The 16,407-nt window shown below is 61.6% G+C and overlaps 2 protein-coding genes across 2 annotated transcripts; both read right to left on the bottom strand.

The window, feature by feature from the left end:
• Positions 1–1,150: 1,150 nt before the first annotated feature.
• LOC311158185 (uncharacterized protein) lies at positions 1,151–3,407 on the bottom strand (the record flags this gene model as incomplete). The annotated part of the gene is made up of 4 exons (XM_084213437.1): positions 1,151–1,614; positions 1,902–1,958; positions 2,233–2,463; positions 3,323–3,407. The coding sequence occupies 4 exons, from the start codon at positions 3,405–3,407 to the stop codon at positions 1,415–1,417; spliced, it is 573 nt and encodes a 190-aa protein (XP_084069563.1). The 3' UTR covers positions 1,151–1,414.
• Positions 3,408–8,811: 5,404 nt separating this feature from the next.
• Positions 8,812–11,068, bottom strand: LOC311158184 (uncharacterized protein; the record flags this gene model as incomplete). The annotated part of the gene is made up of 4 exons (XM_084213436.1): positions 8,812–9,275; positions 9,563–9,619; positions 9,894–10,124; positions 10,984–11,068. The coding sequence occupies 4 exons, from the start codon at positions 11,066–11,068 to the stop codon at positions 9,076–9,078; spliced, it is 573 nt and encodes a 190-aa protein (XP_084069562.1). The 3' UTR covers positions 8,812–9,075.
• Between the last annotated feature and the right edge of the window lie 5,339 nt (positions 11,069–16,407).

Raw genomic sequence — 16,407 nt, 5'->3', positions numbered from 1 at the left:
ACATCTCCGCCCCATGGCTCACAAGGCCGCAAGACTTGTAGTTACAAGAGCTTTGAAGGATTTGTTGGCCAATGAGACAACACTGCCAACAAGCATGTCTATGTTTTGGACCCCATGCTGCAAGATTTCCTCTTATGGACTCATGCTACATAGTAAGCTTCCTTAGCCAATCATGTTATGACACGCAAAGCTAGGGCACTGCATGCTAAACTTCTTGTTTACCATTGGAACTACTTTCATTTTTTCTAGATCTTGAACTCTACAACTCTAAACTTTCCTCGCCTTCAACTTTCCTCCATGTGTCTATGCTATCAACTAGAAATGCACATTCTCCCTTGGAGCAGCTTGGTTTGGAAGCCCTTTCCAAGGTTTCAGATCAAATGCTGTCTTTAATGCTAAGCTTTGCTGACGAGAGCAAAGCTCTGAGGATTGCCTGCATTTCGCTCTCCGACAACACCGATGCGCTATTAGTTCCAGAGTGCCCAGGCTGTGCCTTGCAAGTCAAGTGCGGCAGGAACAAGGCGGCTGCCAGGGAGCTGCTTGTGGCCTCTGACAGCCAATTGCTCAGGGCTTCCCAGTGCCCCAGCCCCTCGGGGTCGCCCCCAGGCCGGCCCAGCTGCCTGGCAGCAGCGCCGCAGCCCCACAGCAGCTCTGGAGGAGCCCCATCCAGAGGCCCCTGGGAGCCCTCAGCAAGGCAGCCAGCAGCACAGGGGCAGGAGGACACGGCTGGCGCTTCCTGCCTGGCACGGGGCTTGTGGCCATCTCCAGGCACCGCTCTGGCAGGGATCCCCGCAGCTCCGGCCCCTGCCCGGCCGCTCTGTCGGCAGCACAAAGGCTTCAGCGGAAGCACCAAAGGCCAAGGGGCTTCTGGCCGTTTTCCCTGCGGCACTGCACGCCTGGGCAGCTGGCTGTGCACAAGCAGCCTTTTCCCCCTTCAGGGCCACAGGAGCCCTCAGCCTGCTCTGCTGCTGAGCACAAGCACCCTGTTCACCCTTTCCTGCCTCTTGCCCTGCAGACCCCGGGCAGCAAAGAAAAGCTCCTGGCAGTCTGTGTATCATAACACATCCTCGAATTTATTTATTTACAATAATCTGCATTAAGTAACATATATATATATATATATATGTGTGTGTGTGTGTGTGTCTGTGTTTTACTTAATATAGTAACATATATATAATGTGTTACTATAATATAATATAGTAACAGATTATAAATAATGTTACTACATAACACACTATTTTTTTACATAACTACATAAAAAAAAATATATATATTTATATAATATATACAAAACAAAAGATACTCTACTTGCAATTAAAAATATAAATAAGAAATGGAAAAGAAAAGAGAAAATCTAAAAGAAAAGGAAAATTGCCCCTGGCTCGGGTTGCCCCGGCAAAGAGAGCCTCCCAGTTTAGCTCTCCCCAGAGCTCCCGCAGTGCAGCCAGCTGAGGCCGGAGAGGCGAGGCCGAGTCCTGCGTGCCCTGCGCAGCTGATCTTGCAGCCTCTGGAAGATGGTGTATGGCCCACGCTGTATTGCCCGGAGGACACGCAGTGTTTGCAGTGCCAGCTGGGACAGGGCACTGCTGGTGTCCTCCGTCAGGCGTTCCAGGGCTGCAAGAGAGAGGAACAGAGGCACGGTCAGAAGCTGCATCTGCGGGGAGGCGTGGAGAGAGCCCCCTTGCAAGGGCCATCCCAGCCGGCTCTTGGCATGGCCAGGAGTGGGGAGCAGGCAGCCAGGGGATCAGGCTGAAGCTGCTGGCCACGAATGGCACACGTGGGCCTGAAATGTCAGTGTGCGCTGCCCACGGGAGCAGAGCCCTCCGCAGGCGGGGCGGGGCTGGCAGCTCTCGCCCCGCCGCCGGGCCGGTCGCCTTGCTCAGCCCGCTGCCCTCACTCACCAGTGCAGATCAGCTGGAGCTCTTGCTGCTGCCCCCTCAGGTGCCGCCCGGCCATCCCTGTGAACACAGAGCCTGTCACGGCCCCAGCGGCACAGCTCCCTGCCAGCGGCGCTGTGGGCGCTGTGGCCACACGGCCTGCTGGCCAGGGAAAGCTCAGGCCGGGCCCTTGCCGCACGCTGCCGCCCAAGGGCACGGCTGCCAGAGGGCGGCAGCGGCGCCGAGGCCAGGCGGGGCTTCACGGCGCCGGGTGCGGCTGGTGCTGCCGGGCCGGCAGGCGGGGCTGGGGCCGAGCTGCGGCGGGCCGGGGAGGGAGCCCGGCCTCGTGGCTCACCCATGAACCTGATGGCCGCCTCTCGCAGGGGCTCCTGTGGGCTCTCCAGGTAGCGCAGGGCCCGGCGCAGGTGCTCGGCCGCTCTGCTCCTGTCCTCTGCCAGCTGGAGAGAGCGGCGGGAGGGAAGGCTTGGCGCGGGCTCAGCCCCTCGGCCGGGCGCTGCCTGCGCCCAGCCCCGGCCTCCCCTGCCCGCGCAGCCCTGAGGCGCGGCCAGCAGCCGCTGGCGCCGGGCTCCCGAGGGGAGGCGGCAGAGGGCCGGCTGCTGCCCGGGGAGCCGCGGTGCCGGCCCCGCCCCGCAGGCCCGCCGGGCCGGGGCTCCATGGGCGCCCGGCTCAGGCCCACGGGAGCCTGGAGAAGAGCCCGCGCGGCCTCTGCGTGCAGCAGCGGGCAGGGGCACAGCCGCCCGGCCCGCACGCTGAGCACCGCCCTCGGGGGCCTTCTCCAGGCTGGGGCTGGGCCTTGCAGGCCGTCCTTACCAGGATCTCGGCAAACTTGGAGAGTTTCTCTTTCTTTGCAGCTCTCTCGAGATCCTTCCTTTTCAGGAACTTCACCGCACCAAGCAGCGTTTCCCGAGAAGCCTGGAGAGCAGCAGAGACGCGGAGATGGCCCCGCAGCCCAGGCCACGGGACCCGCGTCCCTGTGCCATGGCCTGGAGGAGGCAGCGGGCCAGCAGGCGCAGGGCAGGAGGCGGCCGAGACCCCTGCCAGGAGAAGAGGAGCAGCCCACGAGTGCTCACCTCTGCCACATGCTGATTCTCATCATGGCAGCGGAAGAACAGTGGGAGCAGGCTCTGCCACACTTGTGTCATCAGGGGCTCTTTTCCTTCTTCTTCTACAGCAGACATCAAGCGTTGAAAGACAGTCATGGAGAGCTGCTGCACCTGGCTATCAGCCTGTAGAAGAGGAAGGAAAGAAGAGCTCAGCATGGGCCGCTTCTGGCCCACATTGGCGCAGGCCTGCATCTGCACAGGGCACCAAGTGTGCGGGCAGCAGCCAGTGGCCGTGGCTGGGGGCGCAGAGCCTTACGTTGTCAAAGAGCGGCAGGATCACCTTTGCCAGCTGCAGGGCGATGGGGCTGGGTATGCGGGCACCGTTGTCCAGGAAGAGATAGCCCAGTAGAACGGTGGTGATCCTGAGCCGCGGGAGCTCGGCCAGCCTTTCGGTCAGGCTCCACATTCTTTCGGCCTGTGCGGAAGGCAAGTTTGTGAAAGGCCACCCTGCTGCCGTGCGGCGGGGCCCAGAGGCCAAAGGCCTGTGGCCAAGTGCTGGGGCACTGAAGCGGGAGGCAGGAGAGCTGGCTGGGAGCAGCTGCCCCAGCGCCCGAAGCCCAGGCGAGGCCAAGCCACTGCGTTGCCCGGCCCCGCGCTGCCTGCACGGCTTCAGCCGCTGCCCCCTTCTTCTCACCAGCGGGGAAGCGTCCCTTTGCGGGAGGAGGACCCTGAGAAGCTGGCTGCCAATGTCTGCGCGCTCCCTCCGCAGGTGCCATGACAAGACGTCCATGACGCTGTCCCTGCATTCCCTCAAGTCCAGGCACTCGAGGACCTGAAAGGCACAGGGCAGTGACGGGGGAGCCGGCCGGCAGGAGCCCGGAGCCGCACAGGCCTGGGCCCAGGCAGCAGCACAGGGCGCGGGCACCGTCCCGGGCGGCTGCGGCCACCAGAGGGCAGAGAGCTGGCAGGCAGCTCAGCCAGGTAGTGCTGGCCTTCAGGCTCACCTCCGCAAGGAATGCCAGGGCAGGGAAATCCCAGTAGGGCATCCCTGTGCCGAGCATCTCAAGGAGGCAGCATAAGATGCACTTAGACAAGTGCCTGGATGCGTGGCGCATCTCCCTGGAAGGCGGAAAATGGCACTAAGACCCTGAGCCAGGGGGAGAAGCCTCTGCCAGCACTGAGTCACACAGTTCTTGTCTTTCCCCAGCACCCTGCCGGGGGACCTGGGCCCTTGGACATGCATGTGGCTGCTCCTGGGCACCCTCCTTTGCAGGCCTTTGCCAGTCTGCTTGGCTCTCCCTCGTCCCTTTGGCCCACAGCCGCGGGGACCCTGTGCGACAGCCCGGGCACAGGGCACAAATGCCGGGAGCAATGGGGACAAGGGGGGTCTCACCCGGCCAGCAGCGTCACGGCATAGTGGTGGCTATCAACGCAGAGCAGCGCGTCCCAGCCACGCTTGCCTTCCATTGACAGCACCACGTGCTCACACTGGAGAAGGCAGAGCAGGCACTTCAGGGTCTGCACTGCAAACCTGTGTGCAGAGCAAAGCCCAGGTCACGCTGGCACTCACTGGCTCCTTGGCAGGCCACACGGCAGGGATAGGGCGACTGGGGTGGAGCACCTGTTGGGGCTGGTGGCAAGGCCGTGCTCTTCCTGGCAATCCTTCCAGAAGGTATGCACCTTCTCTGGCACCTCTTCTGTGCTGAAGAACACCTGGAAGAGCAGGTGCACAAACAGGCGGGGGAAATAGACCGTCACTACCCGTGGCACGCGGGGTTCCTGCAGGATCTTCCACGTCACCAGGGTGGCCTGCGAAGGAAAAAGCCCCCCCCGAGACGGCGCTCAGTGCCCAGGCGTCCGTGTGGCAGGGCCCGAGCTTGGCAGGGAGAGGCCCGGAGAGACGCAGGGGGAGCACGGGGCCTGGTGGGCCTGAAGCTGCCCCTGGGCCAAGTCTCAGGCCAGCGCCTGAGGCAGGGAGATGCAGTGGGGGAAGAGCATAGGAGAGCTGCTGCAGAGGCGGCCTTGGGGCCAGCAAAGGCCACTTGCAGGAACTCACAGCCAGGGCAAAGACAGCCGTTTCGTCCCCATCCGAGGTGCACGTGCTGCGCTCTGGCCAGCTGCCCAGCACATGCAGGAGGTTCAGCAGCACTGGCTCCGCAGTCCTGGACGAGCACATGATGGTTTTCCACATGGCGAGGGCAGCTCTGCGGGGTTAGAGCTCCGTCTCAGGGCAGGTCTCAGGCACAGCACCGTGGCCTGGGCATGGCTAGGGGCCCGGGCTGAGCGCCGGCTCTGCCTCTGCCCGCTGGCCCCCTGGCCAGCAGCAGCCAGGCAGCCCGGCCCTGTGGGGACAGCGCCCTGAGGGGCAGCAAGGGAGCATGGCAGCAGGCTCGGGGGCTGGCATGCCAGGGCTGAGAAAGGCAGCAGCCAGAGGGCCCTGGAACTCTCTGTTGCTCAGACAGCTGGCACTGGCTGTACAGGGTGATGGGCGGGGAAGCCTGAGCCCTCTGGGCAGGTGGGCCCCATACCTGTCACAGGACGGGGCCACACGCAGGAGCGTCACGGCCACGTCATCCGGGTGTGCTCTGGTGAGATTGAGCAGGGTCTTGTCCAGCCTGTGCTCGGCAGAAGCGTTGGCCACGAGCCATCGGTGAATGTAGCTCACCATGGCGGGCACCTGGAGAAGGCACGGGGAGACTCGGAAAGCTGCCAGAGGGAGCCATGTCCCCAGCGTCCCCAGAGAAGTGCTTCCCTTCCCAGCGCACTGCCGTGGCCTCAAAGGCTGCCAGGGACCAGCAGGCGTGGCTTGGGAAGCCACGTGACTCACGGGGGAGTTGAAGCCTGGCCACAGGCTGCTTACTTGCTCTGGCCTGCAAACACCCCTGTCCACCAGCAAATCCAGCAGGGCGGCACTGGTCTCAAGTTTGAGGAGCTCTGAGTGAGCTCTGAGCCCAGTGCCCGTGCTGTTGGTCTCTCCCTGCCGAATGCTCTGGACGAAGGCCAGAACGAGCTGTAGGAGAAGGGCAAGAAGCCGGGCCTGTTGCATGGACTGCTCCACACACGGTGCTCGGCTGAGCAGGGACAGCAGGCCCAGCCCAGCTGGGGGTGGCTGCAGGTACCTGCGCTGTTCTGCGGAAGCGGCCAAGGCTGGATTGCTGCTCTTGCGTGCGCTCCACGGCTGCATCTGGCAAAGAGAGAGCGCAGCCAGAGCTGAGGGGCTGCGGGAGAGGCCGGAGAAGACGGCCTAGAGCCGTGCTCCCCAGGCGAGAGGGAGAGCCCTGGCATGCCCCAGGGGGAAGGAGCGGGGCCATTGCAGCCTGTCTGCCCGGCCCCTCTTCCATCCTGTCCCTGGGCATGTCCCCAGGCAATGGGATGGCATGGGGCCAAGCTGGCTGCAGGCTCCAGCCCTGTGGCCCAGCTCTGCCACTCACCCTCCTGCGGTGGATGGAATGGCACCACCTCTTCAGTCTGCTGTGCTGGGGCGGCTCCAGGGCGTTCTTCCTCCTCCTCCTCCTCCTCCTCCTCTACCCAAGCCAGCTTGGGCACTCTCGGGGCTCTCTGCTCCATGTCAGTGACCGGAGCTACTTGCAGGAGAGATGCCCTGGAAAAGCTCCGGGACACCAAGGCCCACGCTCTGCCCTTGAGGGCAGCTGCACAATTGAGGCCTCGGAAGGCCACGGGTCAGCGAGTTGTGTGCTCTGGCCTCGAGCTCAGCCGCAGCAACGAGGCCGCGGAAAAGCTCCGGCTCAGAAGGGAACGAGCGCGCTGTGCGGGGGCTCCTCACGGCACCGCTCTGTCCCCTTCTGCACCGTTGCGGGTTCCGTGCACCCGGGCAAGCTTCTGTCACCAAGGGCCCTTGGATACCGCCTTCCGTTCCATGCCACGCTGACCGTTCTGCAGCGTGGCACCCAGGGCCCTTGCAGACGCTGCCTTCTGCCCTGGGGCCGCCCCCAGCCCAACCAAAGCGGCCCAGGCTGGGAGCAATCCCTGGCCTCGGGTGTCTAAGACAGCCCGACAGGATCTTTAGCGAGGGCTCAGGCCATCAGCAAATGCTGCTCTGCTCTGCAGGCTCAGTCCTATTCCCGTCTCTTTCCCTGAGAGCTTTTTAATGTCTAAATGATAATCATTGGAAGGGAGGGGGTTTACGTTTTCCATTTCCGAGAAGGCTTCTGCCTTCCTTAGCTGACACCCGGCTTTTCAAACCAAGACAATTGTTTTTCATCTTGCAGATGCGCAGTTGCTGGGGAGCCCCCTTTTCCACCGGGGACCTGCAATTGGGAAAATCCTGGGTGCTCCATCCACCCATAGATGAGGTCTCCAAATTTGCCCCGAAAGTGAGCCCAGCTTTAAGAGGCCAAAAAGAGCAAGTGCAAGCGACTTGATGATATTTTTAGCCCAGAAAGGCCTGCAGCTGGTGGCACACTTCAGAATCAGCAGGGACCCCTGCTGGCAGGCTTTCTCCCCAAATACCCTTCAAAGTTTCTTCAATTGATCCATTTCTGCCACATAACTACACAGGCTTATGGGAAAGATTCTAAAGCAGCTGCTTTGGAGTCAAAGAGCCAGCATGAAGAGTCCTTGTCATCTGTTTGTAGCTAAATCACACTTTGCGGGATTCCAAGGAGTTTGGAAGGAGCTGGAAAGCAGAGCTCTTGAGTTTTCAGATGATGCCATTTCTTTTCCTTATCTTCCACATAGACAGGAAGGATGAGTTTGGCTGACGTCTCCGCCCCATGGCTCACAAGGCCGCAAGACTTGTAGTTACAAGAGCTTTGAAGGATTTGTTGGCCAATGAGACAACACTGCCAACAAGCATGTCTATGTTTTGGACCCCATGCTGCAAGATTTCCTCTTATGGACTCATGCTACATAGTAAGCTTCCTTAGCCAATCATGTTATGACACGCAAAGCTAGGGCACTGCATGCTAAACTTCTTGTTTACCATTGGAACTACTTTCATTTTTTCTAGATCTTGAACTCTACAACTCTAAACTTTCCTCGCCTTCAACTTTCCTCCATGTGTCTATGCTATCAACTAGAAATGCACATTCTCCCTTGGAGCAGCTTGGTTTGGAAGCCCTTTCCAAGGTTTCAGATCAAATGCTGTCTTTAATGCTAAGCTTTGCTGACGAGAGCAAAGCTCTGAGGATTGCCTGCATTTCGCTCTCCGACAACACCGATGCGCTATTAGTTCCAGAGTGCCCAGGCTGTGCCTTGCAAGTCAAGTGCGGCAGGAACAAGGCGGCTGCCAGGGAGCTGCTTGTGGCCTCTGACAGCCAATTGCTCAGGGCTTCCCAGTGCCCCAGCCCCTTGGGGTCGCCCCCAGGCCGGCCCAGCTGCCTGGCAGCAGCGCCGCAGCCCCACAGCAGCTCTGGAGGAGCCCCATCCAGAGGCCCCTGGGAGCCCTCAGCAAGGCAGCCAGCAGCACAGGGGCAGGAGGACACGGCTGGCGCTTCCTGCCTGGCACGGGGCTTGTGGCCATCTCCAGGCACCGCTCTGGCAGGGATCCCCGCAGCTCCGGCCCCTGCCCGGCCGCTCTGTCGGCAGCACAAAGGCTTCAGCGGAAGCACCAAAGGCCAAGGGGCTTCTGGCCGTTTTCCCTGCGGCACTGCACGCCTGGGCAGCTGGCTGTGCACAAGCAGCCTTTTCCCCCTTCAGGGCCACAGGAGCCCTCAGCCTGCTCTGCTGCTGAGCACAAGCACCCTGTTCACCCTTTCCTGCCTCTTGCCCTGCAGACCCCGGGCAGCAAAGAAAAGCTCCTGGCAGTCTGTGTATCATAACACATCCTCGAATTTATTTATTTACAATAATCTGCATTAAGTAACATATATATATATATATATATGTGTGTGTGTGTGTGTGTCTGTGTTTTACTTAATATAGTAACATATATATAATGTGTTACTATAATATAATATAGTAACAGATTATAAATAATGTTACTACATAACACACTATTTTTTTACATAACTACATAAAAAAAAATATATATATTTATATAATATATACAAAACAAAAGATACTCTACTTGCAATTAAAAATATAAATAAGAAATGGAAAAGAAAAGAGAAAATCTAAAAGAAAAGGAAAATTGCCCCTGGCTCGGGTTGCCCCGGCAAAGAGAGCCTCCCAGTTTAGCTCTCCCCAGAGCTCCCGCAGTGCAGCCAGCTGAGGCCGGAGAGGCGAGGCCGAGTCCTGCGTGCCCTGCGCAGCTGATCTTGCAGCCTCTGGAAGATGGTGTATGGCCCACGCTGTATTGCCCGGAGGACACGCAGTGTTTGCAGTGCCAGCTGGGACAGGGCACTGCTGGTGTCCTCCGTCAGGCGTTCCAGGGCTGCAAGAGAGAGGAACAGAGGCACGGTCAGAAGCTGCATCTGCGGGGAGGCGTGGAGAGAGCCCCCTTGCAAGGGCCATCCCAGCCGGCTCTTGGCATGGCCAGGAGTGGGGAGCAGGCAGCCAGGGGATCAGGCTGAAGCTGCTGGCCACGAATGGCACACGTGGGCCTGAAATGTCAGTGTGCGCTGCCCACGGGAGCAGAGCCCTCCGCAGGCGGGGCGGGGCTGGCAGCTCTCGCCCCGCCGCCGGGCCGGTCGCCTTGCTCAGCCCGCTGCCCTCACTCACCAGTGCAGATCAGCTGGAGCTCTTGCTGCTGCCCCCTCAGGTGCCGCCCGGCCATCCCTGTGAACACAGAGCCTGTCACGGCCCCAGCGGCACAGCTCCCTGCCAGCGGCGCTGTGGGCGCTGTGGCCACACGGCCTGCTGGCCAGGGAAAGCTCAGGCCGGGCCCTTGCCGCACGCTGCCGCCCAAGGGCACGGCTGCCAGAGGGCGGCAGCGGCGCCGAGGCCAGGCGGGGCTTCACGGCGCCGGGTGCGGCTGGTGCTGCCGGGCCGGCAGGCGGGGCTGGGGCCGAGCTGCGGCGGGCCGGGGAGGGAGCCCGGCCTCGTGGCTCACCCATGAACCTGATGGCCGCCTCTCGCAGGGGCTCCTGTGGGCTCTCCAGGTAGCGCAGGGCCCGGCGCAGGTGCTCGGCCGCTCTGCTCCTGTCCTCTGCCAGCTGGAGAGAGCGGCGGGAGGGAAGGCTTGGCGCGGGCTCAGCCCCTCGGCCGGGCGCTGCCTGCGCCCAGCCCCGGCCTCCCCTGCCCGCGCAGCCCTGAGGCGCGGCCAGCAGCCGCTGGCGCCGGGCTCCCGAGGGGAGGCGGCAGAGGGCCGGCTGCTGCCCGGGGAGCCGCGGTGCCGGCCCCGCCCCGCAGGCCCGCCGGGCCGGGGCTCCATGGGCGCCCGGCTCAGGCCCACGGGAGCCTGGAGAAGAGCCCGCGTGGCCTCTGCGTGCAGCAGCGGGCAGGGGCACAGCCGCCCGGCCCGCACGCTGAGCACCGCCCTCGGGGGCCTTCTCCAGGCTGGGGCTGGGCCTTGCAGGCCGTCCTTACCAGGATCTCGGCAAACTTGGAGAGTTTCTCTTTCTTTGCAGCTCTCTCGAGATCCTTCCTTTTCAGGAACTTCACCGCACCAAGCAGCGTTTCCCGAGAAGCCTGGAGAGCAGCAGAGACGCGGAGATGGCCCCGCAGCCCAGGCCACGGGACCCGCGTCCCTGTGCCATGGCCTGGAGGAGGCAGCGGGCCAGCAGGCGCAGGGCAGGAGGCGGCCGAGACCCCTGCCAGGAGAAGAGGAGCAGCCCACGAGTGCTCACCTCTGCCACATGCTGATTCTCATCATGGCAGCGGAAGAACAGTGGGAGCAGGCTCTGCCACACTTGTGTCATCAGGGGCTCTTTTCCTTCTTCTTCTACAGCAGACATCAAGCGTTGAAAGACAGTCATGGAGAGCTGCTGCACCTGGCTATCAGCCTGTAGAAGAGGAAGGAAAGAAGAGCTCAGCATGGGCCGCTTCTGGCCCACATTGGCGCAGGCCTGCATCTGCACAGGGCACCAAGTGTGCGGGCAGCAGCCAGTGGCCGTGGCTGGGGGCGCAGAGCCTTACGTTGTCAAAGAGCGGCAGGATCACCTTTGCCAGCTGCAGGGCGATGGGGCTGGGTATGCGGGCACCGTTGTCCAGGAAGAGATAGCCCAGTAGAACGGTGGTGATCCTGAGCCGCGGGAGCTCGGCCAGCCTTTCGGTCAGGCTCCACATTCTTTCGGCCTGTGCGGAAGGCAAGTTTGTGAAAGGCCACCCTGCTGCCGTGCGGCGGGGCCCAGAGGCCAAAGGCCTGTGGCCAAGTGCTGGGGCACTGAAGCGGGAGGCAGGAGAGCTGGCTGGGAGCAGCTGCCCCAGCGCCCGAAGCCCAGGCGAGGCCAAGCCACTGCGTTGCCCGGCCCCGCGCTGCCTGCACGGCTTCAGCCGCTGCCCCCTTCTTCTCACCAGCGGGGAAGCGTCCCTTTGCGGGAGGAGGACCCTGAGAAGCTGGCTGCCAATGTCTGCGCGCTCCCTCCGCAGGTGCCATGACAAGACGTCCATGACGCTGTCCCTGCATTCCCTCAAGTCCAGGCACTCGAGGACCTGAAAGGCACAGGGCAGTGACGGGGGAGCCGGCCGGCAGGAGCCCGGAGCCGCACAGGCCTGGGCCCAGGCAGCAGCACAGGGCGCGGGCACCGTCCCGGGCGGCTGCGGCCACCAGAGGGCAGAGAGCTGGCAGGCAGCTCAGCCAGGTAGTGCTGGCCTTCAGGCTCACCTCCGCAAGGAATGCCAGGGCAGGGAAATCCCAGTAGGGCATCCCTGTGCCGAGCATCTCAAGGAGGCAGCATAAGATGCACTTAGACAAGTGCCTGGATGCGTGGCGCATCTCCCTGGAAGGCGGAAAATGGCACTAAGACCCTGAGCCAGGGGGAGAAGCCTCTGCCAGCACTGAGTCACACAGTTCTTGTCTTTCCCCAGCACCCTGCCGGGGGACCTGGGCCCTTGGACATGCATGTGGCTGCTCCTGGGCACCCTCCTTTGCAGGCCTTTGCCAGTCTGCTTGGCTCTCCCTCGTCCCTTTGGCCCACAGCCGCGGGGACCCTGTGCGACAGCCCGGGCACAGGGCACAAATGCCGGGAGCAATGGGGACAAGGGGGGTCTCACCCGGCCAGCAGCGTCACGGCATAGTGGTGGCTATCAACGCAGAGCAGCGCGTCCCAGCCACGCTTGCCTTCCATTGACAGCACCACGTGCTCACACTGGAGAAGGCAGAGCAGGCACTTCAGGGTCTGCACTGCAAACCTGTGTGCAGAGCAAAGCCCAGGTCACGCTGGCACTCACTGGCTCCTTGGCAGGCCACACGGCAGGGATAGGGCGACTGGGGTGGAGCACCTGTTGGGGCTGGTGGCAAGGCCGTGCTCTTCCTGGCAATCCTTCCAGAAGGTATGCACCTTCTCTGGCACCTCTTCTGTGCTGAAGAACACCTGGAAGAGCAGGTGCACAAACAGGCGGGGGAAATAGACCGTCACTACCCGTGGCACGCGGGGTTCCTGCAGGATCTTCCACGTCACCAGGGTGGCCTGCGAAGGAAAAAGCCCCCCCCGAGACGGCGCTCAGTGCCCAGGCGTCCGTGTGGCAGGGCCCGAGCTTGGCAGGGAGAGGCCCGGAGAGACGCAGGGGGAGCACGGGGCCTGGTGGGCCTGAAGCTGCCCCTGGGCCAAGTCTCAGGCCAGCGCCTGAGGCAGGGAGATGCAGTGGGGGAAGAGCATAGGAGAGCTGCTGCAGAGGCGGCCTTGGGGCCAGCAAAGGCCACTTGCAGGAACTCACAGCCAGGGCAAAGACAGCCGTTTCGTCCCCATCCGAGGTGCACGTGCTGCGCTCTGGCCAGCTGCCCAGCACATGCAGGAGGTTCAGCAGCACTGGCTCCGCAGTCCTGGACGAGCACATGATGGTTTTCCACATGGCGAGGGCAGCTCTGCGGGGTTAGAGCTCCGTCTCAGGGCAGGTCTCAGGCACAGCACCGTGGCCTGGGCATGGCTAGGGGCCCGGGCTGAGCGCCGGCTCTGCCTCTGCCCGCTGGCCCCCTGGCCAGCAGCAGCCAGGCAGCCCGGCCCTGTGGGGACAGCGCCCTGAGGGGCAGCAAGGGAGCATGGCAGCAGGCTCGGGGGCTGGCATGCCAGGGCTGAGAAAGGCAGCAGCCAGAGGGCCCTGGAACTCTCTGTTGCTCAGACAGCTGGCACTGGCTGTACAGGGTGATGGGCGGGGAAGCCTGAGCCCTCTGGGCAGGTGGGCCCCATACCTGTCACAGGACGGGGCCACACGCAGGAGCGTCACGGCCACGTCATCCGGGTGTGCTCTGGTGAGATTGAGCAGGGTCTTGTCCAGCCTGTGCTCGGCAGAAGCGTTGGCCACGAGCCATCGGTGAATGTAGCTCACCATGGCGGGCACCTGGAGAAGGCACGGGGAGACTCGGAAAGCTGCCAGAGGGAGCCATGTCCCCAGCGTCCCCAGAGAAGTGCTTCCCTTCCCAGCGCACTGCCGTGGCCTCAAAGGCTGCCAGGGACCAGCAGGCGTGGCTTGGGAAGCCACGTGACTCACGGGGGAGTTGAAGCCTGGCCACAGGCTGCTTACTTGCTCTGGCCTGCAAACACCCCTGTCCACCAGCAAATCCAGCAGGGCGGCACTGGTCTCAAGTTTGAGGAGCTCTGAGTGAGCTCTGAGCCCAGTGCCCGTGCTGTTGGTCTCTCCCTGCCGAATGCTCTGGACGAAGGCCAGAACGAGCTGTAGGAGAAGGGCAAGAAGCCGGGCCTGTTGCATGGACTGCTCCACACACGGTGCTCGGCTGAGCAGGGACAGCAGGCCCAGCCCAGCTGGGGGTGGCTGCAGGTACCTGCGCTGTTCTGCGGAAGCGGCCAAGGCTGGATTGCTGCTCTTGCGTGCGCTCCACGGCTGCATCTGGCAAAGAGAGAGCGCAGCCAGAGCTGAGGGGCTGCGGGAGAGGCCGGAGAAGACGGCCTAGAGCCGTGCTCCCCAGGCGAGAGGGAGAGCCCTGGCATGCCCCAGGGGGAAGGAGCGGGGCCATTGCAGCCTGTCTGCCCGGCCCCTCTTCCATCCTGTCCCTGGGCATGTCCCCAGGCAATGGGATGGCATGGGGCCAAGCTGGCTGCAGGCTCCAGCCCTGTGGCCCAGCTCTGCCACTCACCCTCCTGCGGTGGATGGAATGGCACCACCTCTTCAGTCTGCTGTGCTGGGGCGGCTCCAGGGCGTTCTTCCTCCTCCTCCTCCTCCTCCTCCTCTACCCAAGCCAGCTTGGGCACTCTCGGGGCTCTCTGCTCCATGTCAGTGACCGGAGCTACTTGCAGGAGAGATGCCCTGGAAAAGCTCCGGGACACCAAGGCCCACGCTCTGCCCTTGAGGGCAGCTGCACAATTGAGGCCTCGGAAGGCCACGGGTCAGCGAGTTGTGTGCTCTGGCCTCGAGCTCAGCCGCAGCAACGAGGCCGCGGAAAAGCTCCGGCTCAGAAGGGAACGAGCGCGCTGTGCGGGGGCTCCTCACGGCACCGCTCTGTCCCCTTCTGCACCGTTGCGGGTTCCGTGCACCCGGGCAAGCTTCTGTCACCAAGGGCCCTTGGATACCGCCTTCCGTTCCATGCCACGCTGACCGTTCTGCAGCGTGGCACCCAGGGCCCTTGCAGACGCTGCCTTCTGCCCTGGGGCCGCCCCCAGCCCAACCAAAGCGGCCCAGGCTGGGAGCAATCCCTGGCCTCGGGTGTCTAAGACAGCCCGACAGGATCTTTAGCGAGGGCTCAGGCCATCAGCAAATGCTGCTCTGCTCTGCAGGCTCAGTCCTATTCCCGTCTCTTTCCCTGAGAGCTTTTTAATGTCTAAATGATAATCATTGGAAGGGAGGGGGTTTACGTTTTCCATTTCCGAGAAGGCTTCTGCCTTCCTTAGCTGACACCCGGCTTTTCAAACCAAGACAATTGTTTTTCATCTTGCAGATGCGCAGTTGCTGGGGAGCCCCCTTTTCCACCGGGGACCTGCAATTGGGAAAATCCTGGGTGCTCCATCCACCCATAGATGAGGTCTCCAAATTTGCCCCGAAAGTGAGCCCAGCTTTAAGAGGCCAAAAAGAGCAAGTGCAAGCGACTTGATGATATTTTTAGCCCAGAAAGGCCTGCAGCTGGTGGCACACTTCAGAATCAGCAGGGACCCCTGCTGGCAGGCTTTCTCCCCAAATACCCTTCAAAGTTTCTTCAATTGATCCATTTCTGCCACATAACTACACAGGCTTATGGGAAAGATTCTAAAGCAGCTGCTTTGGAGTCAAAGAGCCAGCATGAAGAGTCCTTGTCATCTGTTTGTAGCTAAATCACACTTTGCGGGATTCCAAGGAGTTTGGAAGGAGCTGGAAAGCAGAGCTCTTGAGTTTTCAGATGATGCCATTTCTTTTCCTTATCTTCCACATAGACAGGAAGGATGAGTTTGGCTGACGTCTCCGCCCCATGGCTCACAAGGCCGCAAGACTTGTAGTTACAAGAGCTTTGAAGGATTTGTTGGCCAATGAGACAACACTGCCAACAAGCATGTCTATGTTTTGGACCCCATGCTGCAAGATTTCCTCTTATGGACTCATGCTACATAGTAAGCTTCCTTAGCCAATCATGTTATGACACGCAAAGCTAGGGCACTGCATGCTAAACTTCTTGTTTACCATTGGAACTACTTTCATTTTTTCTAGATCTTGAACTCTACAACTCTAAACTTTCCTCGCCTTCAACTTTCCTCCATGTGTCTATGCTATCAACTAGAAATGCACATTCTCCCTTGGAGCAGCTTGGTTTGGAAGCCCTTTCCAAGGTTTCAGATCAAATGCTGTCTTTAATGCTAAGCTTTGCTGACGAGAGCAAAGCTCTGAGGATTGCCTGCATTTCGCTCTCCGACAACACCGATGCGCTATTAGTTCCAGAGTGCCCAGGCTGTGCCTTGCAAGTCAAGTGCGGCAGGAACAAGGCGGCTGCCAGGGAGCTGCTTGTGGCCTCTGACAGCCAATTGCTCAGGGCTTCCCAGTGCCCCAGCCCCTTGGGGTCGCCCCCAGGCCGGCCCAGCTGCCTGGCAGCAGCGCCGCAGCCCCACAGCAGCTCTGGAGGAGCCCCATCCAGAGGCCCCTGGGAGCCCTCAGCAAGGCAGCCAGCAGCACAGGGGCAGGAGGACACGGCTGGCGCTTCCTGCCTGGCACGGGGCTTGTGGCCATCTCCAGGCACCGCTCTGGCAGGGATCCCCGCAGCTCCGGCCCCTGCCCGGCCGCTCTGTCGGCAGCACAAAGGCTTCAGCGGAAGCACCAAAGGCCAAGGGGCTTCTGGCCGTTTTCCCTGCGGCACTGCACGCCTGGGCAGCTGGCTGTGCACAAGCAGCCTTTTCCCCCTTCAGGGCCACAGGAGCCCTCAGCCTGCTCTGCTGCTGAGCACAAGCACCCTGTTCACCCTTTCCTGCCTCTTGCCCTGCAGACCCCGGGCAGCAAAGAAAAGCTCCTGGCAGTCTGTGTATCATAACACATCCTCGAATTTATTTATTTAC

This window comes from Fringilla coelebs (genome assembly GCF_963513975.1).
Source record: "Fringilla coelebs genome assembly, chromosome: 12".
Taxonomy (NCBI): domain Eukaryota; kingdom Metazoa; phylum Chordata; class Aves; order Passeriformes; family Fringillidae; genus Fringilla; species Fringilla coelebs.
This window is presented reverse-complemented; position numbering and strand designations above follow the sequence as displayed.